Source organism: Kuraishia capsulata, genomic scaffold (genome assembly GCF_000576695.1).
Source record: "Kuraishia capsulata CBS 1993 genomic scaffold, Kuraishia_capsulata_scaffold_7, whole genome shotgun sequence".
In the NCBI taxonomy this organism is placed as follows: domain Eukaryota; kingdom Fungi; phylum Ascomycota; class Pichiomycetes; order Pichiales; family Pichiaceae; genus Kuraishia; species Kuraishia capsulata.
The window spans coordinates 212,006-238,853 of record NW_019172956.1 but is presented as its reverse complement, the minus strand read 5'-3'; the positions used below and the strand labels follow the sequence as shown (position 1 = coordinate 238,853).

General features: G+C 46.3%; 15 protein-coding genes across 15 annotated transcripts; 6 read left to right on the top strand and 9 right to left on the bottom strand.

Moving 5' to 3' along the window:
• Positions 1-66: 66 nt before the first annotated feature.
• On the top strand, positions 67-1,257 carry KUCA_T00005614001 (uncharacterized protein; the record flags this gene model as incomplete). The annotated part of the gene is made up of 1 exon (XM_022600575.1): positions 67-1,257. The coding sequence occupies one exon, from the start codon at positions 67-69 to the stop codon at positions 1,255-1,257; it is 1,191 nt and encodes a 396-aa protein (XP_022461605.1).
• Positions 1,258-1,735: 478 nt separating this feature from the next.
• KUCA_T00005613001 (uncharacterized protein) lies at positions 1,736-3,112 on the bottom strand (the record flags this gene model as incomplete). The annotated part of the gene is made up of 1 exon (XM_022600563.1): positions 1,736-3,112. One exon carries the CDS (start codon positions 3,110-3,112, stop codon positions 1,736-1,738), a length of 1,377 nt encoding a protein of 458 aa, XP_022461604.1.
• A 1,148-nt stretch (positions 3,113-4,260) lies between these two features.
• Positions 4,261-5,616, top strand: KUCA_T00005612001 (uncharacterized protein; the record flags this gene model as incomplete). The annotated part of the gene is made up of 1 exon (XM_022600552.1): positions 4,261-5,616. The coding sequence occupies one exon, from the start codon at positions 4,261-4,263 to the stop codon at positions 5,614-5,616; it is 1,356 nt and encodes a 451-aa protein (XP_022461603.1).
• A 360-nt stretch (positions 5,617-5,976) lies between these two features.
• KUCA_T00005611001 (uncharacterized protein) lies at positions 5,977-7,746 on the top strand (the record flags this gene model as incomplete). Its single annotated transcript, XM_022600541.1, has 1 exon — positions 5,977-7,746. The coding sequence occupies one exon, from the start codon at positions 5,977-5,979 to the stop codon at positions 7,744-7,746; it is 1,770 nt and encodes a 589-aa protein (XP_022461602.1).
• A 220-nt stretch (positions 7,747-7,966) lies between these two features.
• On the bottom strand, positions 7,967-9,898 carry KUCA_T00005610001 (uncharacterized protein; the record flags this gene model as incomplete). The annotated part of the gene is made up of 1 exon (XM_022600530.1): positions 7,967-9,898. The coding sequence occupies one exon, from the start codon at positions 9,896-9,898 to the stop codon at positions 7,967-7,969; it is 1,932 nt and encodes a 643-aa protein (XP_022461601.1).
• Positions 9,899-10,018: 120 nt separating this feature from the next.
• On the bottom strand, positions 10,019-10,351 carry KUCA_T00005609001 (uncharacterized protein; the record flags this gene model as incomplete). Its single annotated transcript, XM_022600519.1, has 1 exon — positions 10,019-10,351. One exon carries the CDS (start codon positions 10,349-10,351, stop codon positions 10,019-10,021), a length of 333 nt encoding a protein of 110 aa, XP_022461600.1.
• A 103-nt stretch (positions 10,352-10,454) lies between these two features.
• KUCA_T00005608001 (uncharacterized protein) lies at positions 10,455-11,174 on the bottom strand (the record flags this gene model as incomplete). Its single annotated transcript, XM_022600508.1, has 1 exon — positions 10,455-11,174. The coding sequence occupies one exon, from the start codon at positions 11,172-11,174 to the stop codon at positions 10,455-10,457; it is 720 nt and encodes a 239-aa protein (XP_022461599.1).
• Positions 11,175-12,109: 935 nt separating this feature from the next.
• KUCA_T00005607001 (uncharacterized protein) lies at positions 12,110-13,237 on the bottom strand (the record flags this gene model as incomplete). The annotated part of the gene is made up of 1 exon (XM_022600497.1): positions 12,110-13,237. The coding sequence occupies one exon, from the start codon at positions 13,235-13,237 to the stop codon at positions 12,110-12,112; it is 1,128 nt and encodes a 375-aa protein (XP_022461598.1).
• Positions 13,238-13,694: 457 nt separating this feature from the next.
• On the bottom strand, positions 13,695-14,054 carry KUCA_T00005606001 (uncharacterized protein; the record flags this gene model as incomplete). Its single annotated transcript, XM_022600486.1, has 1 exon — positions 13,695-14,054. One exon carries the CDS (start codon positions 14,052-14,054, stop codon positions 13,695-13,697), a length of 360 nt encoding a protein of 119 aa, XP_022461597.1.
• A 1,788-nt stretch (positions 14,055-15,842) lies between these two features.
• Positions 15,843-17,153, top strand: KUCA_T00005605001 (uncharacterized protein; the record flags this gene model as incomplete). Its single annotated transcript, XM_022600475.1, has 1 exon — positions 15,843-17,153. One exon carries the CDS (start codon positions 15,843-15,845, stop codon positions 17,151-17,153), a length of 1,311 nt encoding a protein of 436 aa, XP_022461596.1.
• Positions 17,154-17,938: 785 nt separating this feature from the next.
• On the top strand, positions 17,939-19,096 carry KUCA_T00005604001 (uncharacterized protein; the record flags this gene model as incomplete). Its single annotated transcript, XM_022600464.1, has 1 exon — positions 17,939-19,096. One exon carries the CDS (start codon positions 17,939-17,941, stop codon positions 19,094-19,096), a length of 1,158 nt encoding a protein of 385 aa, XP_022461595.1.
• Positions 19,097-19,291: 195 nt separating this feature from the next.
• On the bottom strand, positions 19,292-21,121 carry KUCA_T00005603001 (uncharacterized protein; the record flags this gene model as incomplete). The annotated part of the gene is made up of 1 exon (XM_022600452.1): positions 19,292-21,121. One exon carries the CDS (start codon positions 21,119-21,121, stop codon positions 19,292-19,294), a length of 1,830 nt encoding a protein of 609 aa, XP_022461594.1.
• Positions 21,122-21,480: 359 nt separating this feature from the next.
• KUCA_T00005602001 (uncharacterized protein) lies at positions 21,481-22,023 on the bottom strand (the record flags this gene model as incomplete). The annotated part of the gene is made up of 2 exons (XM_022600441.1): positions 21,481-21,586; positions 21,644-22,023. 2 exons carry the CDS (start codon positions 22,021-22,023, stop codon positions 21,481-21,483), a joined length of 486 nt encoding a protein of 161 aa, XP_022461593.1.
• A 289-nt stretch (positions 22,024-22,312) lies between these two features.
• KUCA_T00005601001 (uncharacterized protein) lies at positions 22,313-22,972 on the top strand (the record flags this gene model as incomplete). The annotated part of the gene is made up of 1 exon (XM_022600430.1): positions 22,313-22,972. The coding sequence occupies one exon, from the start codon at positions 22,313-22,315 to the stop codon at positions 22,970-22,972; it is 660 nt and encodes a 219-aa protein (XP_022461592.1).
• A 362-nt stretch (positions 22,973-23,334) lies between these two features.
• Positions 23,335-26,484, bottom strand: KUCA_T00005600001 (uncharacterized protein; the record flags this gene model as incomplete). The annotated part of the gene is made up of 1 exon (XM_022600419.1): positions 23,335-26,484. The coding sequence occupies one exon, from the start codon at positions 26,482-26,484 to the stop codon at positions 23,335-23,337; it is 3,150 nt and encodes a 1,049-aa protein (XP_022461591.1).
• Positions 26,485-26,848: the final 364 nt, after the last annotated feature.

Genomic DNA, 26,848 nt, shown 5'->3' with positions numbered 1-26,848 from the left:
CGTTCAAGACAGATTGGTGTTCTTTTCGGAAGACTAGAAGGAGTTAAAGTATCAGTTTTTTTTCTTATGAAAATTGGAATCCAGGCAAAAGCCTTGTTATTAGCTTCATTTCTCTGTTTGGTGTTTGCATTAGAAGATCCGTCGCTTGTGTGTCCGGACGATAACCCCGAGAACTGCTATCCATTGGAATTCGAACCCACTACAGAGTGGCAGGAGATCAGGTCTGGACAACGCCTCCCTCCAGGGTTACACGTTAGGTTGGACATGAGTACTGGGGTACAGCAAGCAAAGCTGGTGGACCCTTCAGAAGGTGAAGAAGGAAAAAACGATGATGTTATTGCGGTGGTTGTTGAAGAATCACCCGCTACTGAACAGCCGGCAAGGGACACTTCCTTTAAGGAAAACGCCCGGATACCCAATCACGAGCGGGATGAGTTTTCCGTGGCAATGGAGACAGTCTCAGAGGCTGTGTCAGGAAAGGAGGTGGGTGAATCTGTTCTGATTGAAAATCTGGAGGCTCTGAGTCATCTGGCGCACGAGTATGACTTTGGTGTTAAACTGTCTAGAGATATGGAACCATTATTGAAGTTGACTGGATTGACATCAGGAAACAGCGATTGGGATGTCTTTCAGGTCAGAGAACCTGCTTTGAGGGTGATTGCGGCTTCCTTGCGGAACAATGGGGTTGCTCAAGCCACACTGCTAGGAGACACTGTATCAACGAAGAACACTGCTTTGGTCCAGAAACTTTTACAGACTATCACGACCGAAAAAGATGCAATTCTCCAAAAACGTCTTTTGGGAGTTCTGAGTGCAATTCTGCAGGATCAAGTTGGAGTCCAGGTTTTTAATGAGATTTCTGGCACAGACCAACTACTGTCTACATATCCGCTAATAGCCCTTCATGCACAACCACGAGTTGTTCAAATCCTGGAAGATTTAGAAGCCGATGGCGAGAAAGCCGAGGATCACGAGAAAAGAGAATATCCTGAAGACGATTTTGTTCCGAGGTTGCTTCAGAAACGTCTCTTACAAACGAAAGCTGACGATGCTACTGGAAAATCTCTCCTGGAAGCGTTGGTATTACTCAAAAATAAAAACACCGGATTGAAGGCTTCTTCTGAGTTGTTGAACTGGCTTAGCAGTGAAGCCAAAAGAGTTGCCAATAAGGACTACTCTGCCCGCTTGGTTGAGATCAGACACAGAGTGTTTGGCAATCCGATGGGTATGAGAAAAGCATTTGCAGATGAGTTGTGAGGATATAGCACTTCTTCTCAAAAGAAACGACTCAGGCTAGGCAGATTAAGCCAGTGGTAGTACTTACAACAACATATAGCTCTCTTAGAGAGATAATGAAACGATACGCTAGTTGTCACTGTCAGATTGATCTCATCACACTAATCAAGTGCCGTACTAGTGATAGTCAAAGCTGAAAAGTTAAAATAAACCAATTACTACTGTTAATGGTTAAAAGTGAAAGATATCAGTTATGCTAATTATCACTACTAATGAGACTATTGGGCGAGATATATCACCATCATCAAAGACACAGGTGCGGCTCAAGAAGTGAAAACTTCCCTGACACCAACCAAAATTGATTTTGATTCGATTTAAGGTACTACGAATTTTTTTTGTTTTTTTTTCAAAGTTTCACTATAGCTAATGATCATAAAGAAATTAGATGGTAAAGACAAATATACAAGACAGTAATCTAGTTATTCCGCTTTCAACCCGCTTATTTCTTAACGGCCTTTTGAGCAGCCTTGGTGACCTTACCGGCCTTGTCAGACTTCTCAACAGACTTGATGACACCAACGGCAACGGTCTGTCTCATGTCTCTGACGGCGAAACGTCCGAGAGGTGGGTAGTCAGTGAAAGCCTCAACACACATTGGCTTGGTTGGGACAAGCTTGACAATGGCGGCGTCACCAGACTTGACGAACTTTGGAGAGTCTTCCAAAGACTTACCGGAACGTCTGTCGATCTTCTCGAGCAAAGTCTCGAACTTACAAGCAATGTGAGCAGTGTGACAGTCCAAAACTGGAGAGTATCCAGCAGAGATCTGACCAGGGTGGTTCAAGATGATGACCTGGGCGTTGAAAGATTCAGCACCCTTTGGTGGGTCGTTCTTGGAGTCACCACAGACGTTACCTCTTCTGATCTCCTTGACGGAAACGTTCTTGACGTTGAATCCGACGTTGTCACCTGGGATACCCTCAGTCAAAAGCTCGTGGTGCATCTCGACGGACTTGACTTCGGTGGTAACACCGGCTGGGGCAAAGGTAACGACCATACCGGCCTTAATGACACCGGTCTCAACACGACCGACTGGCACAGTTCCAATACCACCGATCTTGTAAACATCTTGCAATGGCAATCTCAATGGCTTGTCAGTTGGTCTTGATGGTGGCTCAATGGCGTCGATAGCCTCCAAAAGGGTCTTACCCTTGGAAACACCGGCCTTGGTCTCCTTTTGCCATCCCTTGTACCAAGGACAGTTGTCGGAAACGTCAATCATGTTGTCACCGTTCCAACCAGAGATTGGGACGAATGGAACAGTCTTTGGGTTGTAACCAACCTTCTTGATGAAGTTGGAGGTTTCCTTGACAATCTCGTCGAAACGAGACTCGTCCCACTTGACGGAGTCCATCTTGTTGATGGCGACAATGAGCTGTCTAACACCGAGGGTGAAAGCCAAAAGAGCGTGCTCTCTGGTCTGACCATCCTTGGAGATACCAGCCTCGAATTCACCGATACCACCGGCAATGATGAGAATGGCACAGTCAGCCTGGGAGGTACCAGTGATCATGTTCTTGATGAAATCTCTGTGACCTGGGGCGTCAATGACAGTGACGTGGTACTTTGGAGTCTCGAACTTCCACAAGGCAATGTCGATGGTGATACCTCTTTCACGCTCAGCCTTAAGCTTGTCAAGAACCCAGGCGTACTTGAAGGAACCCTTACCCAATTCGGCGGCCTCCTTCTCAAACTTCTCGATGGTACGCTTGTCAATACCACCACACTTGAAGATCAAGTGACCGGTAGTGGTAGATTTACCGGAGTCGACGTGTCCGATGACAACGACGTTAACGTGAGTCTTTTCTTTACCCATTGTAGATTATGATGATACTCAGGAGGAAATGCTGTTGATTTCTGGTGTGAGAGACAGAGGAAGAAAAAAGAGAGCTGAGGGGTGCCAAAGTGGCAACTGGGGATCTCAACTTGATTTATACTACAAGCCCCAGGCCTGCAGACAGATGTGAAAAAATTTTCATGCTAGAATGTTCGCAGTCGGTTCCAGCAGTACGCGCGGACCTGGAAAATGACTGACCAATCAGCGCAAAGTACAGGGGGTTGACCCACCTGTGTGCATATCTATTGAGGACAGCACTACGGGGCCTAAACTGGGCCACTAAGTGGAAGAGATAGGTGGAATTTTAGAGCTTCCCCTTTGTGGATTCGCTTTAAAACTTGACTTCAGGATGACATTCATCCGGGGTATAGATTTCTACTTTTTTTATCCAAAATTTGCCAATTTTGAACCCAAATCACATAGGTGGAGATCACAGCCTCATGGATTTGAACAGAAAATTTTTTTTTTAAATGGAATGGCCTGCATGAGTAGTGTGATTCTCAACCCTTGATCAATTTTTTTTTCTCTCTGTTTGGTCTAAGTTAAGATAGGATTGAAATTTGCCGATTAAGCTCATGAAGGCGATATAACGAGAATCTACAAGATTCTGTGATCTTTGGCAGATTTGTGGAGTATATATACCAATTGAGCGAGTTGTAGACGATAAGTGGTTGTGAATTAATTTAAGCGGCAAAACTCCGGCGTAGCAGATAACCAATGCCTTGATAGAATCAAGAAATCACGACGTTTAATTCTAAATCTCTCACATTTGAGAGTCCTATGAGTTAATAAACGTCAGGCGGTCTTATTCACTTAAATTGCATTGAAATTTTGCCAGGTATTGATTGTCTACTGGGATGCACAGCTCTGACAGCGATTCACAAAGCCTAATTGCGGTTCCCAATCAGGAAAACTCCCCCGCAGCGGCTCATCGCCGGTTGCGAGCCTTGGTTATGGTGTTGTGAGCGCTGTGAGTCAGCCGCACCCCTTGTGATCTTTGGTAGCCGCTCTATTATGTTTATTCTTTGTTTTACAAGACAAAAACTTCAGTTTTGTTGGTTTGAATTCCGTTAAAAAGACTAGGGGGACTAGCAGTACTCTTAATTAGTTGGTATCCTTTTGTGGCAATGCCCTTTCAATCGTTTGGCATTAGGCGCTCAGGAAGCCTCAAGCTAGACCCCACAGGCAGTTACAAGAGAGTGTTGCAGCCGATAAACGGATATAACACCGTTTGTTCTGTCCCTAGCGCTGACTTTGGGTCCCCGAAAAGAAAAGTCAGTGATACGGTTCCAGACTTGTTTGAGCCGAAAAAACAAAAACCTGAAATTTCCAAGTTTTCAACATTCTTGCCAAATGTGTTGATCGAAGACAGGTACTCTGAACAAGTCAATCAAACACAACGCAGCACAAATTACGTTTCAAAGTATGAACAAAGGCCAATTGAGATCTACGAAGATGCGGAGAAAAGATCCTATGGTGATACTGGTGAATTCACTTTACGAAGTATCATTAGGCCGTTCGCTTTGGCTGACTTTCAAGACTCTCCCACAAGGAAGTCGGTGACCTTCTCAGAACAAGAACAAGTTCATCGGTTCGAGTCATCTGAAGCTTTAAATTCTTTCAGATCCAACCCGATGGAGACTTCACATTCCTTCAGATCGATTCCTTCACCTTTTCTGTCACAAACAGAAGAACACGACGAACAAGAGGAAGAAGACGAGGACGGCGCTAGTATTTTAGAAACAACTGAGATGATCGAACGAGAATTTCAAGATACTGAATCCTCTCTGTTGTTACCTACTGAGTCAATGGATTCAAATCAAGGGCCGCAAAACTCACCTTGTCGCCGTCCTGCTCCCTCCTTCGCGACATCTGCGTTTCCCAGTCTTGACGAATTAACTGCTGACGGGGAAGAAAACAAAGAGAACCACAATTCAGGTCCACAAAATCCCATTTCAACTGGAACTGAGCCTTCGGATAGTTTGGTTATTGGCCAAAACTACTCCGAAAACTACTCTGCCAACTTTGCGAAACCGGCAACAGCAACGCTTCCATATCTCGATACGGGTGCTATACCGGGACTGAACTCTCCCATGATCAATGAGATTCACGAGATCGATAAGGAAATACGAAAATTACAGAAAAGAAGAGAAGCTATCATAGGCGGCAACACAGTGTACATTCCTTCTGCCGGTTCTTCCAAAATGAAGCAATTTATCAACCCCGAAGCAGAGCCTTTGAACCAAGCATCACAAAAACAGGAAACTCACCATCACAAGTGGAGATCTTTAAGACTTGTCTTTGCCCATTCCAAAGCTTACGAGTCCATAGTGGAGGTGATTAAAACGCCGCAGCTGGAAATTAACTCGGAGGAACATACGGAGCCATGCACAGCCGCATCTACGGAAAGCAGTCAGGGCTCTAGACGGAAACATGGCTGGAGGAGTATTTGGAGGCGCCGGGTTCCATCCCAAGCCACGTGAATATTTTTCACAGCAGATGTTATCATTGATCCTTTTTTTTTCTTTTTCAATTCGATACCGAGCTGACTAAAGCGTGAAATAATAACACAGCTGCACGTAGGATTCGGTTATCAGCGGAAACGAAAAGACAAGCGATGGCGATATGCGTTTTGCGCGGAATCGAGTTGCCGTATCCGGCAACGTGATATCATGCTGCTTTGTTGATAGAGAACGAGTACATGCGTGATTCTTTACATCTAGCTTGGTTATCTGAGTGGATTTTTGTATCTTGTCTTGACCGATCAACATATTCCTCTTCTTTATATACTTGACAGGCTTGTCGTTCGTTAGAACAAGGACATTGCATAGACTCGCATCAAAATGCCGCCAAACGATCCGCCCGATGTGAGTCAGTTGAGTCCGGCTTACGCTCAACCAATATACATGAACGCTGAGGCTGCCGTCATGGCAAATACAACATCACAAAGAAGAGGTTCGATCCGACTTTCTTCCTCTTTCAACCCGAGGCCAATAAATTTTCGTGGCTCTTTCTCGTCACATGAAGATGAGGAGGAAACTACAGGTCTTTTGACCGATACTGCAAATGGCTACGGTGCTGCTGAAACTGCATATATCCAGACAAGGAGAAGCTCTCTTGCTTCACGTAAGGGGAGCCTTGCTGTGATTCCATCCAACTATGCGGAGGGAACTTTTTCGGAGGCAGAAACGTCTTATTCCACGGAGTTCAGAATGTTGACAACATACTCCGTGCCGCTGGTGGTGACATTTTTGTTGCAATACTCGTTAACTGTGGCATCAGTGTTTTCTGTAGGCCAACTCGGCAAGTCAGAACTCGCTGCTGTATCATTGGCAAGTATGACTGCCAACATATCTGCTTACGGAATCATTCAGGGAATCAGCACTTGCCTTGATACATTATGCCCACAAGCATATGGACGCAATGACTACAAGACTGTGGGGCTATACTTCATGAGGTGTACTGCCCTACTGTTTCTGGTTTATGCGTTCATTTTTGTTCTTTGGGTTTTTTTCTCCGAGATGATTCTAATAGCAGTGATCCCAGAACGTGAACTGTGTGGTTTGGCATCGCAGTATTTGCGTATTCTTGTATGGGGAGTTCCTGGATTCATCATCTTTGAGAATTTGAAGCATTATTTACAAGCCCAAGGCATTTTTCATGCCTCCACATATGTGCTGATGGTGTGTGCTCCAATGAATATGTTGCTGAACTACGAGCTCGTGTGGAATCCCCTGTTTGGTATTGGTTACGCAGGCGCTCCAATTGCAGTCGTCATTACCAACTGGATTATGGCGGGTCTTCTTGCTCTATACACATGGAGGGTCAGAGGCTATGAATGCTGGTGTGGATTCACTCCAGACATCTTCCGCAACTGGCACCGTATGCTTGCACTCGCCGGACCGGGAGTTCTAATGGTTGAGGCAGAATGGTTGGCTTTTGAGATCATTACGTTCTCTGCATCCAGGTTTGGAACAGTTGTTCTGGCTGCCCAGAGCGTAGTCTCAACAACATGTGTGTTGGTTTACCAAATTCCGTTCGCTATCAGCATTGCAGCTTCTACACGCGTGGCTTGGTTCATTGGGTCTGCATCAAAGGATGCTGCAAGAATTGCGACCCATTGTGCGATGATAATAGGGCTTGGCTTCGGTGTTTTGAACGCTATTTTTTTGGCCACTTTCCGTCGAAAAATTGCATCATTGTTCTCTTCTGATCCAGATGTGATCGATCTGGCTTCCCAAGTGCTGATAATAGGTGCCATTTATCAAGTGAACGACTCCCTCAGTTGCATGTCTGGAGGAGTCCTTCGTGGCCAAGGTCGCCAGCACATTGGTGGTTGGCTCAATCTATTTTCGTACTATTTCCTTGCTCTCCCTGTGGCATTTTTGTGTGCATTTGGGTTTCATATGGAACTATTCGGTCTGTGGATTGGAATGGTGATTGCCCTGTTCTTTATTTCGATCTCTCAGTCGTATTTTGTTCTCACCGCAGATTGGTCTGCTATCATCAAGCAGTCTGTACAAGATGCGATTACAGAACACACCTCGGGCACTCCATTGGTGGAACATAATCTTTTGTCTCCGTCCGTTTCGGTCATCTCAAATGATTTTTGAGTGCCATCCTAGGAACTAGATGCTTGAGCTGTTATAATCGTTTATGAACCTTGTGTCCGTTTCAACCTGTCCTTACCCACTACAAGCTTCACTCACTTTCATCTAAATTTTCATATAATTTTATCGGCTTTTCAGACACTCTCATTCTGCTCATTCAGAAATTTACTACCAGACAATACCCTGTTTTGGTTCATTACTACTGTATCATTAAAGCTATGAATCACAATTCGATCAACAGCTCCTCCTCCTTGTGAACAGGTTTAGGCGGTTCTTGATATGCTGTTGGCTGATAACTGGAAGCCTCTGGAGGAATGCTGGGATACTGAAGCGACTGTTTCCTTTCACTAATCGGCGACGTCGCCTCCGGAGCAGGTGGATACTGCGAGTAGTCCTGGGAGGATTGCTGCTGATATGGAGAGACCGATGGGTGAGAGTCTGGATGTGGCTGATAAACTGTAAATGGATCCGAAGGAGCTCCCACGGAACCCTGAGAGGGAGCACCTAATGGATAAGCCGGGTAATTCTGTTCAACAACTTGCTGTGGCAGCGACGATCCCGAAAATTGCTGGGGAATCGGGGGTTGTGAGTAAGTCTGTTGAGGCTTCGCATACTGTGCTTGCTGTGAGTATTGTGGTTGTGGATAATGCAGAGCTGGTGATGAAACACCGTCCGTCTGAGCAGAGATCGGATATGCCGGTGCGTTGCGTCTGTAAACATTCTGTAGCCGGATATCCAACAAACGATCATAGGCAGTCATTATCGCATCCAATTTCCCATACATCTCTAAGAATTTCTGTTGCTTGGAAGCGGAGTCAGCCAAGGCTTTGGAAAGTTTGGGTCTCAATCCCGCAACACTATTAGACAGATTCTCCACCGAAGGGTCAACAGTTGCACTGCCAGAATCGTGCATCCGACTCACCAGCTGCGAAAACAGTAAAATGTTGACCTTTTCTGTATGAGACAGATCGTCGGAAACAGCCTCCTGGTACTCAACGTCTTCCTGTGAGAGGGGTGGCTGGTAAAGCGGCGTGTGCTGATAGGCCGGCTGGGGCAGAACCGAAGAAGGCACTGAGGGAGTCACCGATAGAGGACTGCGGTAGCTATCCTGGTTCGTGGGAATAAAAGAAGACGCTTGCGGCAACAGATTGTCGTAAAGGCCTGGGACTTTGGGCTGGACAGAAGTAAGAGCGGGAACTGACGATACGGGCACGGCCTCTGAGACCGATCCCAGTCGCATGTCTTGCAAACTAGCAGCTATTGCCGCCTTCATGTCTTCATCTTCCTCATAATCATCCACCACAGACTTCACGGGCTCAACAGCGCTGGGAGCCTCCTGTGGATTTCCTGCCTCTCGAAGAGACAGTTCGATGGCCCTTCTGAGGTCATCGTCGTCATCTGCGAGACCGACTTTTTTGGTAGAATCTGACCTTGCATGACCTTTTGAAGACTTCGTCTTTTCCTTATGTTCTTCATAACACGAATCGCAAACTCGAACCGGAATGGTTATACCCAATTCCGGCAATTGGCAGCTCTTGGACGAGTGCGTTCCACAAAAAGCTCCACCACATGACCGACAATGGTGCCGCCTATTCACAAAAGAGAATAAGGTGGAACATTGCATACAGGCATCCGATTCCATCCATTCCGGTGCCACCCTCGACTCGATGAAGGCAGGGTCAGCCACCGAACTGATCTCGGGGAAGTCGAAAGTGCCCTCATCGGTTAGTTTCTTGTACACAGAGGTGACATAGTTAAGCCTAGAATTTGTGCTGAACATGACTGACCATGATTGAATGGATTCCAGCAATTGGCTTTTCACCTCTGGGTTAATATGGCGATCGTGGAGATAAGCTGCCAGTGGATCGCAGAATTCCTTGGATGATACCTCAACCACAAAATGTTCGCCTCCGTTCTTGATACAAAAATCAATCAGTTTCAGGGCAGACTTCTGTGTATTGGGGTTCTTATTGGTCATAAACCGTTTCTTGAGAGCTCTCATGGCATCTCTCGCTGGCACAGCTTTGGAACGGATCAAGTCGCTTACCTCCAAGGCGGCAGCCAAATCGATCTCACCGAAGGCGATGGATTCAGCCGTTGCCTCTGCAATTTTCTCATCTATGTTCGGCACCGATGCACCCCCAAACCATGACATCTTGGGACAAAAACTGTAGACTTTTGAATAATCGGTTGTGGATTCAGATACGGAGTGTTGCCCCCTTTTGGGTGAGACATTCGAAAGTCGTGATGTGGCGAAGATATTTGTTGGTACACTTCAAGTAGTGCATAACCAATAGCCTGACGTTTTTGGCAGCGAGTGTGACAGTTGACAAGAGATACTTGGAAAAATATTTGGCTGGTATACGAATGGCTCTACGATACTTATGCTTACCAGGTCCAAAAAATTCGTGCAAATTTGGTGGTACCCATATTCCCTGTAGAAACCCCTGGTGGGATCCTTGGGCTTTAACATAGAAGTCGCCGTTTGCCATACTGAATGGCCAGACCAACAGGCAGTTCTATTTATATGCCTACCGTGATTGAAATTCGAAGGCATTCTCACAAGTCCATCTACGGTCACATTTACGACAAGCATTAACGTGTACATTCTCAACTATATCGCTGAGTGCAATCATCCTAAATTCACAGATATGTTAAATCTCCAGTCTCCAGCTCTTTTCTCAATCCACAGGCTCATGCCCATGGTTGAATCAGCAGAAAAAGTATAGCGCAGACCCGACACCCATCATGCCTACAGAAAGCCACCACCAGAAGTCATAGTCGAAACCCGGATTTTTCACTGCGTTCGTGCGGAACCTGTTCTCCAAGGACCTCTTCACCTTGTTTGAAACGCTCTCTGCCGTTGCCTCAGAGGCTGAAGTTGGGTTCAAGGTTTGCGTAGGAAGCATAAGAGGCGGCCTATAAGCAAGATACAGCGGCTGCATCGCGGACCCATCACTTTCGTAGAGCTGGAGCTTGTACCGACCGTGGTACGAGTCCACGCTTAACGCATAGGAACGGAACTTCTCGATTTGGTGGTAGCGCGAGTAAGTAGAGACTCCGTTGTCAGAGCATGGCTCACTAAGCAGCTGGCGACCATCAACTTCAAACGGCGTCAGAATCAATGTTCCATTTTTAAGCTCCTCGTAGGTGCCATGCTGGTAAATGAGCGCTGCAACTGGACACGAGTGATTCTGAGGGTTAGGGGTGATCTGATAAGTCGCTTCTTCAAAATGACCGTCTTCTGTGAAGGAGTAAGACAAACCGGGCAACGCAGGCTCGATCAGCAGCTCGTCCACTGGATCGTAAAAATCTGGGCCTGTAAATACGCTATTCGACTTCGACGACCAAGTACCCACTAGCGACATATCGTCTCCACTCACCAGAGAAAGACGTAGCAGCATCGCCACGAAAAGTGCGATTCTGAGCATGGTTTTTGAGAGTGAAACTGAAGGAGAGATATGTAGGGGTTATGCCCGCTGGAAGCTGACAGTAATACCGGATTGGCGTCGTGTAAATAGGCTCAGTCGACTCCGCAAAGAGTGAAATATGAGTGCAGAACTTGAAAAACACGCTTGGAAGAGCGTACAAAGGGTGGATGGTAAGAAAACTAACAAGCCGAGAAACCGTGTCTCATCTGTGAGCAAAGTCCTGAGGGAGGAATGGTCGTGTGCAGTGCAAGTGTGCGGGGCTCAAAAGAGAGACCGGTGAAGAAAGGCTAAGTCTGAGGCGAGTCAGCGCTTAGGAAGAATGAAGATTGATATTCATACGGGGTGGGCCCAGTTCTGGGTTTTACTAGCTGGAAAATCACTGCCATCTGCTACCAACCGTTCTTGCTGAGACAACCGCTATGCGCTAACCCTTCCGTTCCGTCTCAACTCTGCCAGAAATTCCCGTGCCTATAATTCCAAGCCTCTGCTCCGCCACTCCGACTCAGCACTCAGCCACTGGCTCACCCCCACCAGCCCACCCAGCAAGTGCAGCCGCACGCAGCCCCAAATCAGATACGTTCGGGCACTACCATATGAAACTTTTCAGGGGCCAACGCAACACAGCTTTACGCAAGCGTATATATTCGAGGAATATTCCTGTTTCGTAGCTTTTTTACAATTTGTAGAATCCAATTGAGTCGTTAGAGTGCCTTGTGGCGTATAAAACTATGCAGGGGACGGAGCCGAGGTGGCCTCCGTATGATGGGCTGATGAAAATGCAAAGCGAGGAATGGGATATGCAGCAAAGCGGCTCTCGGAGCGGTTGCGGCTTTGACAGAGCAGATATGAGTGGCTTGAGCATCACGGTTGCTCAAGTGTCAGATTGTTTGATCAGAATGTTTGATCGGAGGGCTTGACCATAGTGGCTTGACCTCCTACACAGGCTTCTCTCTGTTTGGGGTAACCATGGGCGAGGGAGCAAACGAACTCATCGAAGACATACACTGATCAAAGATAGAGTCAACATCGCTGTCATCTGTGTGGTGATACTCAGCAAATACCTCGGGATCTGGTGATGGTGAAGGAGCTGGTGCCGCAGGAGTTTGCGCCTGGAGCGATTGCCAGTACCAGCGAGCACGACGGGCGAACTCTGGAACCACTGGCGTTTCCGAACATCTCAGTAAACCAGGAGATGCCTGGGAGATGGCTTCCAGAAGTCTCACAGTGACGCTCCGTGATACTCGCGGAAGGGTACATCCGTATTGCTCAGAGTCGTAGGCAATCCCACAGATCCGAGAGAGCACATCGTGCACGGAAGCAGCCAATTCTGCGGGATGGATCGAAATGAGATCCGTGGAATAAAGGGTGCAGTCACATAGAAACAGCTTAAGAGCAACGACGTCGGCATTTTGGTCCGAAAGAAAGCCCGAGGCAGTGGAGTTCTCGGCGGCCGTCATCACCCATTCGTGGATGGTAGGCTCAGTCACTTGCCAGTCAAGAGTGTCCAGAACATGACGCTCCATCTGCACGAACATGCCCTCGTCATAACCACTAACAGGCTCACAAAGCGAGCAAAGCTCTGCTAGTCTAGGGATCCGAGCACGCACCGAGGGACCCAGAAAGCGGCCACCGGTAGGGCATGCAGCCGACGAGAACGGGTGATTGAAGCCCCCATCAGCCTTTGCCGCAAGCCACAAACACGTTGCTGCAACCAGCTTGGCCTGTTCTACCAGAACAACTCTACGAGAGCAGTACCGATCGAAAAGTCTGGCTGCCCTGTAGAAGGCCATTGGCGCGACTCGTGTTTTCCGGGCACATCTGGCCAGAAAATCCATCAGCGGAATTCTGTAGTCGGGCGTAAGCTGGGGCTGTTTCGAGATGAGCCCGATATCGGGCCTGTGGATATCCAGATCAGCAATGGCACTGCTGGTGAGCTCGAGTCGGTACTCCTGTGCAGTGGCATGGTGAGTCGCTATCTCGGCAACCAGCAGCTCATTCGGATAGGGTACCGGGTTATGGGTGTAGACGAATCTGTCTCTTGGGACGGGTGGGAAGTTCTTCATGGAAGCGGATGTGAGAAAAGGAGAAACTGGCGCGGAGCACTTGAGAAGCTGAAGATTCAAGACTCAGAGAACGAAATCTAAAGCTTGGAGTGAAAGTTTGACTGTGAAGACTCAAAAATCTGGCAGAATCAACGATTTTCCTTTGTCAATCAATTCAAAGATTCAGCACCGATATTTTTCAACAGATCAAGACCTCTCTGAAGACTTGAAAACTAAAATTTTCGATTCAACACCTTGTCTTGACTGAAAATTCCAACAGAATCAACACCAAGACAACAATTTGATTCGAATCTAAAGATCTGAACTTTGATCTAACTCTGGTCCAAGTTTTGACCTCAGATGGATCTTTTCAGCTTCAAAAAATCTTCAATGAAGTTTTTTGAGACAGAAAAGTGGAACGGTGGGAGACCTCGAAAAGCCAACTATAAAAAAGTTGGTCTAGACCACCAAATCGATCTCAGACAAGACTTTTGCTCACGCGAAATTGTTCAACAGGCCTGATTTTCAACTCAAAAGCTCTTTTCAAAACTTTCGCGTCACTGCCTACTTTTTCCTCTTTGTCCGTTTTAAACTCAATGCCTGGAGGAAAAGCTTTGTTCAGCACGCTCTTCCAACTGGTGAAATCCTGGGCACAGATCAGCAAGTCTCGAGTGGAGATTTGAAAAAAGACAGAAACTCGCAACAGGAGCAAAATTTTCAGCTCTCTTCCCGGTAGCCTGTTTGTGCTCTGCAAATAGACCGTCCCTTTTGTCGGTGTAAGCGAGATCAGAAGGCACTTCCCAGTTCTCCAAGTCTCCGCGCAAGGTCTCCATGGCATTCCTGCGAGGTCGTGTCGGTGCCGTTGCAACGCCCAATCTTTGTAGTACAAGGTTTTGTGTGGAATTTAAAAGAAAATTAGCTAGTTTTTAGACAGATATGAATATATGGTACTGATACTGCGATTCTGAATATTTTGTCTAGCATGGTCCGTAGTTCTTGTGCTAGTTGACTTGTCTTTCTGGTCCTCAAAACCACCTGTATCCGGCCGGTTCTGAGGTTAACTACGCGTTTTCGATGCGTTTACCTAATCAGGGAATTCTACTAAGGGCCATCACGGCAAACGTTGATCGACTGGAAAGACTTTTGCTGGTCGCTACTAGACCCCGCTAACGGGCTTAATTGTATAATGGGACTGTGGAGACTTGTAATAGAATCTAAGAATTCCTTTTAATGGCACCAAAACTGTGTTTTTTTGGCCTTATTTCATCCACTTATTACCACATCACCGACGGAACTAGCCTACTTTTCCACCAGTAGTGTCCGTCCCAGATGCATACGAGAATGCGAATTTCCAGGATCCAGTCTAAGACGGCGTTGGCCCCGCTAGGATTCCCGGCCCCCATTCCGTCCAAAATGCATCTTGAACAGGCTTTTGAGCCTCGCATGCCGGGGCACTATTTTGGGTTCGCATTGAAGCCCCTCGAAGCCCTGTGCCAATTGGTCGGGCCCTTGCCGAAAAGCATTTTGCAGTATCCGCCTCTATATATAGCCTTTCGAATCAATGACCTGAGAAAAGTCAATGCTACAAAAAAAGTTCCCCCTACGCTTCTTATCCCGTTTCAGCTTTTCTGAAATTCATGAACTTAAATCCCTTAAAATATTGCGAAACCCAAACTACCGTGCGCACTGAAAAAATGGTGCCAGGTTTGTGGTCTTACTACTTACTCCTGAATTGCCCAGCGAGTTTCCGTTACCGGCTGCAAAGATAGGTCAAGTGGCTGAGCCGCACTTGTCGTGGCAGGACAATCATGTGCCGGTTTTTCTTCTTGGCTCTAGCAATCATCAGCTTTGGCCTCTCCTGCTGTAGATTAGGCTATAATTAAGTCTCAAAAAGTTTGATAGAGGATGTGAACAGAGCGCCCAGAAATTGAGATGTCGCCATGGACGAGCAGCTGGCTGTAAAGTTCAAATATAGGGGATTGGTATGTCCGGATTGGCCATAGTGACGTGTTTTTCAATTTAGGTCAGGATTGCAAGCCTGATGCTCAATTTAGGTGCCTTGTAGAGTTTTGGAGCTACTCGGGGTTACGCAAATAGCTCCCGTCTTTCCAGGGGTCCATTGCACTAAGCTTTAGGCCGCGCTACCTTAAGCCGCCTCAAATATTTACTCACGCTACACAGTAAGGGCAGTCTAAAATACGACCAAAGCCTATCAAGCCGTCCAAAATCTGAAACATGACAATTTGTCACAAATAGTTGGAAAAAGTAAAAGTTTAAGATTTGGAGTTCATGTCACGTGATAGTGTTTGCTTGAGGGGACAATGGCTCGATTCACCAGTCTTAGTGTTCATGAACTGCATATTGGAGTTCAATGCTTTCGCAAAAGTCTGCATGTTTCCCGAGAAGTATAAGGTTTAATTTGAAGGGGCATTCCGTTTGTCTGAGAATTTCCGATTTCTCGGGTCAGGTCCATTCCCAAATCATCTTCCGCCTAGAAACCTAGGTTTCACTGCACAGCTGTACAGCAACCATTTGATGACTCAGAGTTGACAATCTCCAACATGAGCCTGGAAGCATGCGCTTATTCACCTTTTGCCACCCTTCATGACTATTCCAAAGGCAAAAAATGGCCTTTTTAAAGGTCAGAACAACCATAAACGTGCGAAACACAACAGTATTGGTTTACACACGAAGTTTACTCTCTTATTATGAAACGGACACGACCTATCTCCAACGCGTTTCCAGTGTTTACTCTTCTGTCTCAACTCTTCAAGCCGCAACCGCGTCTTTCACCTTCTCGTTTCAAGCGCCAGCCATGTCGTGGTACAGAGACAGGGATGTGGATTCTGAGACAGACAACACGTTTCTCTCATATAAGCCTTCGAGTTTTGCACAGCCCACACCTACTGCTAATAAGACAGGGCTGTTTGGAAAGGTGTACCAGATAATTTTTGGAACAGAGCCCACAGGCCAGTTGCGGACTTCCAGTGATGAAATTCAGGGTACATCATATAACGTTAAGCAAAAAAAGAGTGACGGGCTGGACGATTCTGTGTATAGGCCCTATAGGTCTAACCGCAGCTCTTTGGAGGACAGATTTCCCTACGAGGATAAAGTGGAGGATACTCTGGAGAGGATACGTTTTCATTACAATTCGTCGAATCCGTTTTATGCAGCGGACTCGATGCCGGTTCCAGGTCGATTTCCAAAAATTGAATCTCCCAAACCCAAGGAAGCAACCCTTGTGAAGTGCGACCCAGCCGTACTCCAGGAGCTGAAACTTAAGCTTCAGGACCAGCGTTATGAGCTTGAGAATATCGTCCATCGTGTGGAACTAGATCGTAAGGCTGATAAGGAAAACCGTGACTTCAGACAGAAGTACTTCGATCTGAGGAAAGTGCACATGGGTCATGTTGAGGAGTCGAAGAGGATCTCTAAGGCATACGAAGAGCTCGCGGACAAGTACTATGATTTGAAGTACAAGTTCAACAAATCCCAAGAGCAAACGGGATCAAAAAAGCATACAGAGGAGATGGAAGCGCGACTGAGGAGACTTCAGGAGCGCAACGACGAACTGGAACTGGACATTTTGAGGAGACCAACGGGAGCAGCAACAGATCTGGCATTGGAAAAGGAAAACAGGCTTTTACAGAGTCAAACTGACGAGTTGAAGCTGGAGCTAAGGTACCGGGACAGAACTTTGCGTGATAAGGAGGAAGAGATTGAACTTTTGAAACAGAAATTAAAGGAGGCGCATACGCAAAGACCAAGTCTGATTAATAACGGTCTTGGGAATGGCCAACAACGACCAATAAAGCGGTTTACATCTCTCTCGAAGCCTGAGAAGGAGAACAGGGCTAGTGATAACACCACAGATCTGTTGAATCTATACAAGGATTCAAGTCTAACGCGGAACTTGAAGTCGTATAGGGTTTAGTGTATAATATTTCGGACAAGAATTAGTAAAATTGGTGGAATTATCATCTATTGGTAGAACTTGGTCTCAAATCTCAAACTATACTAAACACAGTGCGGCCCACCACTAGTGCGCGATGAAACATTCACTGTACCTTTTGATCTCCACACGCCTATATGTTAGGACTAGTTATAGTATACGAAGGCACATTCTTCTTATTATTTATCCTTAGTTTACTTTATAAGATATCAATAATGTTCTTCATTTTCTATACCCGGTTGCCGTCAAGTTTATTGTTGATCACCGACTCTTGGTCGACCCTTCCTACAATCAGAAGGTATACTTTCACTCAATCACGTGATGGAGGACTAATGTTTGAAAATAGGTACTCATAACTTCACCTACGAAGGTCATTATAAACCTGTCGCAAGGGAGTTTCACTTGTAACATTTTTGACTCTTCTCTATATAATTTAAATCATCTTCCCGAACTCTTTTGCTTTCCAACTAACCTTCACCAACCGCGAGCGAGTCGCTTACCAAGATTTATAGCCAAAGCACGACCTTTTTGCCGAAGCTCTTGAAACTAACAGAAGATTAACAGACTGGGGTACAGCACTCAACACAACATCCATCCGCGATTCATCAAGAGTGCAAGATTGAGTCATCAGATTCGTGTAGCAGGCATTTTCTGCAGACTTCCCATCCTATTTCAACTGACGCAGGACGCAATTACACAGACTTTTGTTGGCTGCTACCACTTAAGACACTGTTGTACCAGTTGTATTACACGGGAAACACCCAAACATGCCCCAGACATCGAGCGTTTCCACTCCCGTTGTGAACGGAAAGGCCGTGCGACATCTACAAAAGCTTTCCAATGGGAGAATTGAGATTGAGAATCTGGTCAACGAGTTCCAAAAGCGTTTGGGCAAGAACTGGGACGGATACCAAATCGCGGTTTCTCTTTTTTTGGTTGGAAAGCTCTCAAGGCAAGAACTTGTGGAGGAACTAGATGGAATTCTTGATGCTCGCACAATAAAGCTACACAACCAGCTTTTATTGGCCAATTTGGCAAACTCGGTGAGGGAAGGCCCCATAGATGGGATCTCAACCGCCGGTTTTGGAGGGTCTTCTCTTGGTAAACGAAGAAAAGACTCTCGCAAGAACTCGTCGCAGTATGAGAGACTGAAAAAGGACATTTTGGCGCTTCCTATAAGGGAAAGGCGCAGGATCAAGGGGATCACCCGTGAGGCTGGGAAGACCGGAATGGTCAACTCGTGTATCACGCTGACCCGACAATCAATGCTGCCAAAAGTGCCTATAGTGAACAACAAGGAGACAGGTATTGCCGGTAATACGATTCAATGGGCCCAGGATGTGATGCATGGTTTCCAGACACCACTGGCCACTGAGACGTTCGAGATTCCAGACAACGATTCACTGAAGGCGAGAATGCTGTGGATTGCGCGAGAACACGGCCTGATTGGCCAGCTGAATGACCAGGTGGTAGAGTTTCTGCTTCATGCTTTGGAGACTCATTTGAGGGGGCTTGTAGAGTCTGTTATTGATGTGGTCAAATATCGCAAGCTGCGGTATGCTCCTGATATTATAGACGAGGTTCAAAACGGGGCACCCAGTGAACCAGTTACGACTTCGAATCACAGGCGGGTCACATTGACTTTGGAGGATGTTCATGATACGATAACCCAGCAGCCTTACATTATAGAGCCTGGTGGACCAACGTTGAGACTAGAGAACATACTATTGGAGAACGACGATCTCCAGACTGAAGATAAGACCGGAATAGCACACTTGCTAAGACCGATACCGAATAGATCACTGGATGAGTTGAAGCTGAGACAGCCGATGCTTAGCTCAGTCGCTAATACTGCCAATGGTGCGCCGGATTCATCCAATAAAAACGAGCTGAATTGGTTGATTCATGATATATTGACGGAATGAAAGAGACGGCCGATTGGCTTGAACTGGTTGATTTATGGTGTTGACAAAGTAAGAAATTCAGCTGATGAATCCATAATATACCACTCAATCACCCAAACTGGTGCTAGTCACCACAGGACCCACACAAAATACATTCGCTTCTTTTTACTGAGACATTAACCAAAAGATTACCTTTTGCTCCATTACTTATCCCCGTTACACCAAAAACTCACTAGCAGTCTTTGAGCCAACTGAATCTTTCAACCGCAATTGACTAACTGTTTTCAACCACTCGAACTCCGCATCATCACCAGAATCATCAACAGAGACAACTGTTTGAGTCTTTGTGTTTTCGTATAGTGCTGCCACAAGCTTGGAAAGGCTGTCCATTGCTTTTGTCAAGGGTGTGAATTGTGAAGCGTCCTGTAGGACCAACTTCAATTGAACGAACATCGACAGCTGATATCCTGAGTGAACAAACATCCCGAAAAGTGAAGACTGATTCTCAAACGCTTCCATATTGGAGATAACTTCATTCAGAGCGGTTTTTGAATTGATTTGCGTACTTTTCACCGAGGAGACATCGAACTTTCCATCTGAGTTAATCGGACCAGAACAAACCTTCCCTGTAGAGACGTCTATAAATTGTCCTTCTGGGCTGAAACTATATCTGAAAAACGAAATATCCCTGTCCTGACCGCTCAATGTATCGTAGTAGTACTCCATCGCCTTCATCATGGTTGGGAGATCGGGAAGTGCCGTTCCAACTTCAATAACAGACACTGAACAATTTCCAAGGCATTCGCGGACAAGCAGCCGAAGTTCTGGCAAATGTTCCAGCCCAGTCTCGCTGCATCGAAAAACCTTCTCAAAGGTCAAAATTTCACGCGTTCCTGCAGCGTGCTCGATTTCAGTGTATGGTACTCTTATCGACGTCTTGAAGAACTTGGATTTTCCAACCACTCGCGCAAAAACTCGAAGGGTTTTTGAATGCTCGTAGATTTGATGTTCTATCTTTCTCACGTGGTTTTGTTCGTGTTCAAGATTGGCCTTTCGCGTCTCGTAACAAACGCGCTTTTCTTTCTCCAGCTTGCTGGAATCCAGCAGAAGTTCTCGCCTCTGGTCGATATCCTCCTCTAACTTGTGTTTTTTAGAATCAAGCTTCGCGATCTTCTGTTCGACCGTCCCTTCATCAGGTCGAGAGTTCTTCATTTTGTTTACCAAACCCTGCTGTTTGAGCTGTTGATGCATGACATCTGCTTCGCAGCTTGCAATCTTCTTTTCCACAGACAATAACTCTGATTTCAAGGCCTTCAGCTGAGACCTCGGCTCAACAGACATTTCTCTGACATTTGCCAGTTTCGAGTCCAAGACAGTGTCTTTCTTTTCCCTCTCTTCCTGAAGCTTGCTAGTTATTTCGCTCTTTTTTTCCAGCAGTTCCCGCTGCAACCCAGATATCTGCAATTTGAGATCCGCAACTTTACTCAGATGATCTCTCTCTTCAATCTCGCTATCTCCATCCTTCAACATTCCCTCGAATTCTTCAATTGTCGAGTCATAAACCTTCTTTAGTTCCAAAGAATGCTCTTCTAGTTTCAATGCGTACTTCACCTCAAAGTGCTTCAAATCGTTGTCAAATTTGAGCTTGTTTCGTCCAATTGTTTCATCCAATTCCTTCAACCGTTTCTCAAGAGCTTCAGTCTCCCTGATGTAATTATTCAAATGACGATGATGCTCTGATTCCTCAAATTCTGCCCTTTCTATTTGGGCATGTAGCTCTGCTATTTGTGAGTCCAACCTAATCAGCTCTTTTTCCGACTCTTCCTCATCGAGTCGACGCATTCCTTCAAACTGGTTCAACACCTGGTTCACATCAAAAGTACTGGAAGTATGGTTCTTGTGGTTCGAAGGCGCATTGCTGGAAGTCGGCCTGATTGTAGATCTCGTTCGCGGTATCTTGGATGGCTGTCGTGGCTGGCTTTGTGACATTAATGCATTGAGTCTAGAATTGTCTGTTTCTGCAAGTGTTTTGCGAGGAAAAGACATCGTGAAAACTATGGGTTCCTGTTGTTTATGTGACCTATCGTGTTTTGGAGCTGCAGGATTTAGAGGTCTTCTGATCTGACAATTTCAGTCGTTATTTTCGTTGGAGTTGTGTTATTATCGATGTGTTTATCTTGTCCTTTTTTCTCGAAGAATACTTTCTCTTCTGACTCTTCAACCGTCTTTTAATCACCGCTACAGAGCAAGTTCTTGCCTATCGCCTTGCAGTTTGAGTAAACACACCATATCGAGCTAAATTGATCACCACACTAAAACAGTCACGTGACAGAATAATTTTTTTTTCAGATTTTTCGAACTTCAAGTTATGTACAGGAGTATAATAAATCAGCCCGGAGCAACAGTCATTTGTTAAAATCTCTAGACTGGAGGTTGCGAGTCATGGCGGGTAGAGCGACTCTAAGCCCGTCCAGTTCCTTGGCCATAAAAACCTGACAACCCAACCGGGAGCTGAATAATGGGGTTAGTAGATGAAAATAAGAAGCTTTTGTAGCCAAAAACACTCACGTCTCGGTCAGACCAAACGCAAGGTCCAACATATCGTTCTCGTCATCGGATGGCTCAGGGATCGAGTCGTAGTACGCTGGATCCACAATGATATGGCATGTGGAACAGGCGCATGAGCCTCCACAGGCACCCTCCATATCCAGATGATTCGCCTGTGCAATATCCAGCAGTGAATCTCCCTCAGCTACTTCGTATGAGCTCTGTGAGCCATCCTTGCTGATAAAGGTTATTTTGAGCTCTTCACCGGGGTTAGGCTTCTTGAGGTGGCCGTGCATCGCCGCCATGCTTTGAGAAAACCCTCGCGATTGCCACGATATGGGACTGAAAAAACCAGTGCCTCTTGGCACCTTCACCAGCTGTCTCAGTCTCAATCCCAGCATTACTCGTCTGATGGCTAGGTAGAAAACTGTATAAACTGTTGCTTTAAAAAGGCAATCGGCCAAAGTACCAATTTGAGATATGGTCCGTGTGTGCAACAAGCAGTTACGTGTGCCACCTAATGGCGGACAAAGAGGCGGGGGTTGCCACATGGCAAGGAGTTTACAAGCTAACTTGTTGTATCACAACACTCAGTTAAACAACTGTGGTTTTGGTTTTGGATTTTTTTTGAAAACAGCGATAAATAGACCGGAATACAAGCTTTTACTGGATCACTGATTATCAACTACAATGTCACAACTATTCGCCAACTACGAGTCTGACTTCAAGGTGTCGTACACCGAAGCTCAGCAACGCTTGTCGCAGATTTCTGGCTTGGTGGACAATTCCCAGCGGCTCAGTGGGATGAAGGCTGTTGAGGCTAACATTGACGAGTGCTTTGAGGTTGTGGAACAGATGGGTATCGAGGTCCAGAACATCTCCACGGCCCAGAGGTCTTCATACAACGCCAAGATACGGACATATCAGGCGGATTTGAACAGACTTCGTAAGGAGCTGAAGTCGCTCATGGATGACGAGGACCGCCGGAATTTGTTCGGTGATTACCCTGAGCAATCCGGTGCAACTGATGCTGCGTATTCGCAGAGACAGCAATTGCTGAAGTCCAATGCTTCGCTGGACAGGTCTACTCAGAGACTTCAGGAGTCCACGAGGACGGCACTGGAGACTGAGGATGTCGGTGCTGGAATTTTGAACTCGCTAAGAGGTCAGAGAGAGCAGTTGATAAATGCCAGAGACACGTTGATGGAGGCTGATTCGTATGTTGACAGGAGTATCAGCACGTTGAAGTCAATGACGAGGCGGATGGTTGCCAATAAGTTCATTTCGTATGCCATCATTGCTGTGCTTGTGATACTGATATTACTGGTGATGATTAACAAAATCAGGTAACGAGAAGATTGGAAGCATGGCACGCTATGTGAAAGTTATGGAAGGTCTTGAAAATGCTCTACGGAGACACTGTGGGCTCTATCGACTTTCTGAATACTCAGATGCCTTCAAATCTACACTACACGACTATTTGGATGTATAACCCTTCATAAATAAACTGGATCGGATCCTTTGTATAAAGTAAGCAGGAACTGAAATGCTGAAAAGTCGAGGAATTGAGGAATCGAGGAATCGGAAAATTCAGTGCATTGATGGCTTGACTGATTTGCAAAGATTGTTCAATGACTCAAGAAGAGAGACTCATGATAACAGACCCATAGCAAGCTCTTCAAAGCGTGTCAAAGCTGCTCACAATCTTCGTCTCAATGCTGCGCTTCAAGCTCATCACCAGATACAAATCCTTCATCGTTATCGTCAATTTGAAAGCTTGACATTGCGTTCCTCACCTGAGATAAGAAGTCCATCATCCTCTCTTTATCTTTCTCACTTGCGACACTCTTAGGAGACCCATCGGCTGCGGCCTGGTTCTGCTGATACTGGGTATGTCCCACATTGGAACTCTTTCTGCTCAATCCTGGTATTCCACTGGCCTGTGCTGCCTTAATCTCCTCATCCGTCATTTCCAAAACGTCTGCAGTGAGAGTGAAAAGACCTCTTGCTGACTTGCGTCTCGTCAGAGACCCGGGAATGGGTGTTTGAACTGGAACATAGTCCGAGAATGCCTTCTTGGAGTGGAGTGAGACAAGGCTTTCGGATCTCGGAGTTCTCGCACTTCCTGGAGCGCGACAAGAAATTCCTGTATCATGAATCCACTTGGCTACAAGCGCGGTCCAACCACACTGGTGAGAAGCCCCGAGTCCACGACCGGTATCACCATCAAAGTACTCGAAGAAGGGAACACAGTCTTTGAAAAACTGGTCGTGGTTCATCAGTTTGTCCCCTCCGTTGCAAGCTCTTTCTCCCATATCATCAGGGATCATGAGGTGAATCAGACGATGCTGCAACTCCTCAGCAACTTGGGCCAAGTTGAGATACTCACCAGAACCTTTGGGACACTCCACCTTGAGAGATGGCCCATAGTATAGAAAGAACCTTTGCAAAGACTCCACCAGCAAGAAATTGGTGGGCAGCCAAATGGGGCCTCTCCAGTTGGAGTTACCACCAAACAATCCTGAATCAGACTCTCCAGGGAGATATCCCACGGTGTAATCCTGACCATGAACATTCATCTTGAAGGGGTTCTCCTCGTGAAATTTGGACATCGATCTGATTCCATAAGGCGAAAGAAACTCGTCTTCGTCTAGCATTCTCTCCAAAATCGCGACCAGCCGGTCCTCATCCACAAGGGAAAGTAGCAATCGGTCACCTGTACCACGACTCTTCATCGAGGCAATGTTACGCTTGGCCACATGCGATTTGGTGTTGATAAACCAGTCCAGTCTTCTCTTGAAGTTCGGGAACGACTTGAGCAGTTCCGGCTCCAGAGTCAGACATGCATAAAGAGGAATAAGTCCAACCAGTGATCTCACAGGTAAAGCCTGTTTATTATCACCACCCCATGTGATGGAATCATAGTAGAAGTTGTCCTTCTCGTTCCAGAGTGACTGAGGTGTGGATTCGGTATCGTCTGGCAAAGCGTTCATGTAGGTCAAAGCATCACTGATCAGTAAGAAATGCTCGAAAAACTTGGAAGCAATTCCCTCATAAACGTGGTTGGTCTTAGCCAGTTCTAAGGCTATGTTGAGCATCTGGAGCGAGAAGAAAGCCATCCAACCCGTCGAATCTGCCTGTTCCAGTGTGCCTCCAGTGGGCAGGGGCTCGGACCTGTTGAATATACCAATGTTGTCTAATCCTAAAAAGCCACCCTCAAAAACACCGTTTCCATCGGCATCCTTTCTATTGACCCACCAAGTGAAATTGAGCAACAGCTTCTGGAAAACCGACTCCAAAAAGTGCGTGTCAGTGACTCCGTACATCTTTCTCTCAATCTTGTAAATCCTAAAAGCTGCCCAAGCATGAACAGGCGGATTAACATCACCAAAGTTCCACTCGTAGGCCGGGATCTGTCCATTTGGATGCATATACCACTCTCTCAAGAGAAGCTCCAGCTGCTTCTTGGCAAAACTGGGATCCAACATGGCAAGAGGAATACAGTGGAACGCGGTATCCCATGCAGCGAAAAAGGGATACTCCCATTTGTCTGGCAGCGATAGCACATCGTTGATGTACATGTGTTTCCAATCCTTATTTCTTCCGTTGGCTCTGTTCGGGGCGGGTTTGACGTCTGCAGTTGGATCTCCACGGTACCAGTACTCCTGGATAAACTGGTAGAATTGTTTCGTCCATAACAAACCAGCAAATGCTTGTCTCTGTACGTTACGCATTTGATCTGGAATGGGCAAGGGAGAAACTCTCCAGTAGAATTCGTCGGCATCCTGTTCTCTCTTCACGAACATCTCGTCAAATTCCTCCTCGTCTATCTCGTCCTCATCTTTGGTGGTCAACTTATAGCGGATGGTGGCATAGTCTCCAGCCGAGATCTCGTCAAAGTTGAACCATGCACACGCCTTAGTTCCCTCACAGGCTGGGTTGGTGGCATCTTCGACTCCATCAACCACACGATCATGGAATGCATCTTTGGTGAACTCAGCCTTATTGGCAACACCATAAAGTCTCTTCATGTTAGTCTCGTTGTCAGTGAACAGAAACGTGGGCTCCACATCAGTGTCATTCATTGGAGAAGGCGCGAAAATGAGTCTTCTGCCACCAAACTTCCAGTGGTCCACACCAATGGAATTGGACCCTACTTTCGACAGATTAGGTTTCGGATTCTCCTCTTCTTCGGGCATTCCCCAAGCCCAAGTGTTTCTGTAGAAGATATGGGGAAGAATATGCAGAGGGGCTGGCTTTGAGCTTCTGTTGAAAGCAGTGATACGGAAGTAAAGCTCATCTGGGTCATCATCATCTTTGGCCATCTCAAATACAACGTCAAAATACTCATTGTCCTCGAAGATACCAGTGTCTGTAAGTTCGTATTCCTTCTCTAGTCGTGACCGTTGACCGTTCACCTCCACCAGCTCCTTGTAAGGAAATTTGGCATGTGGATACTTGTACAGGTATTTCATATAGGAATGGGTAGGGGTGTTGTCCAGGTAGAAATAAAGCTCCTTAACATCTTCTCCGTGGTTTCCCTGGGGGCCAGTCACACCAAAGGCACGCTCCTTCAGGATATCGTCTTGGCCATTCCAGAGTGCCAAGGTAATACATAGGAGCTGGTGATTATCGGAAACACCTGCGAGTCCGTCTTCACCCCAACGGTAGGTCCTGGACCTGGAATGTTCAAATGGGAAGTCGGACCAAGCATCTCCGTTGAAGGAATAGTCCTCACGAACCGTGGCCCACTGCCGTTCACCAACATACGGGCCCCAGCGCTTCCAGTACTTCTCCTTGTTGGCGTCCTCCGCAAGCCTGAGCTCCTCGTTGGTCTTTTTATGGGAAAAGTAGTCTGTCATCGCAAAATGTATCTTGCCCTTGAGACTGCAGATAAGAAAATCGACCTAGAACTGGCCAAACGCAAAATCTCGAAGTACCGAAAAAAGCCTAACTAGAAAGCTACTCTATCACAGAGTGCTGATCACCAAAAGTTCTAGGAAATCTCCCAATTGGCTTCGCAATTCCTCTCGTTCAACCCCTTGATTCGGCGTTGTAAGCAGCAGGGCGTGTGTTTGTAATCAGAATGAAACTTGAGATTAATGCCTCCAATTTCTCACAAGCAATGACTTATACTTTCAAATTGCCTCACAGATTATTCAGATTTTTCAATCTAAATAAAAAAACCTCTGTGGTTCTGTCAGGATCAATTGTTGTTTCAGCAAA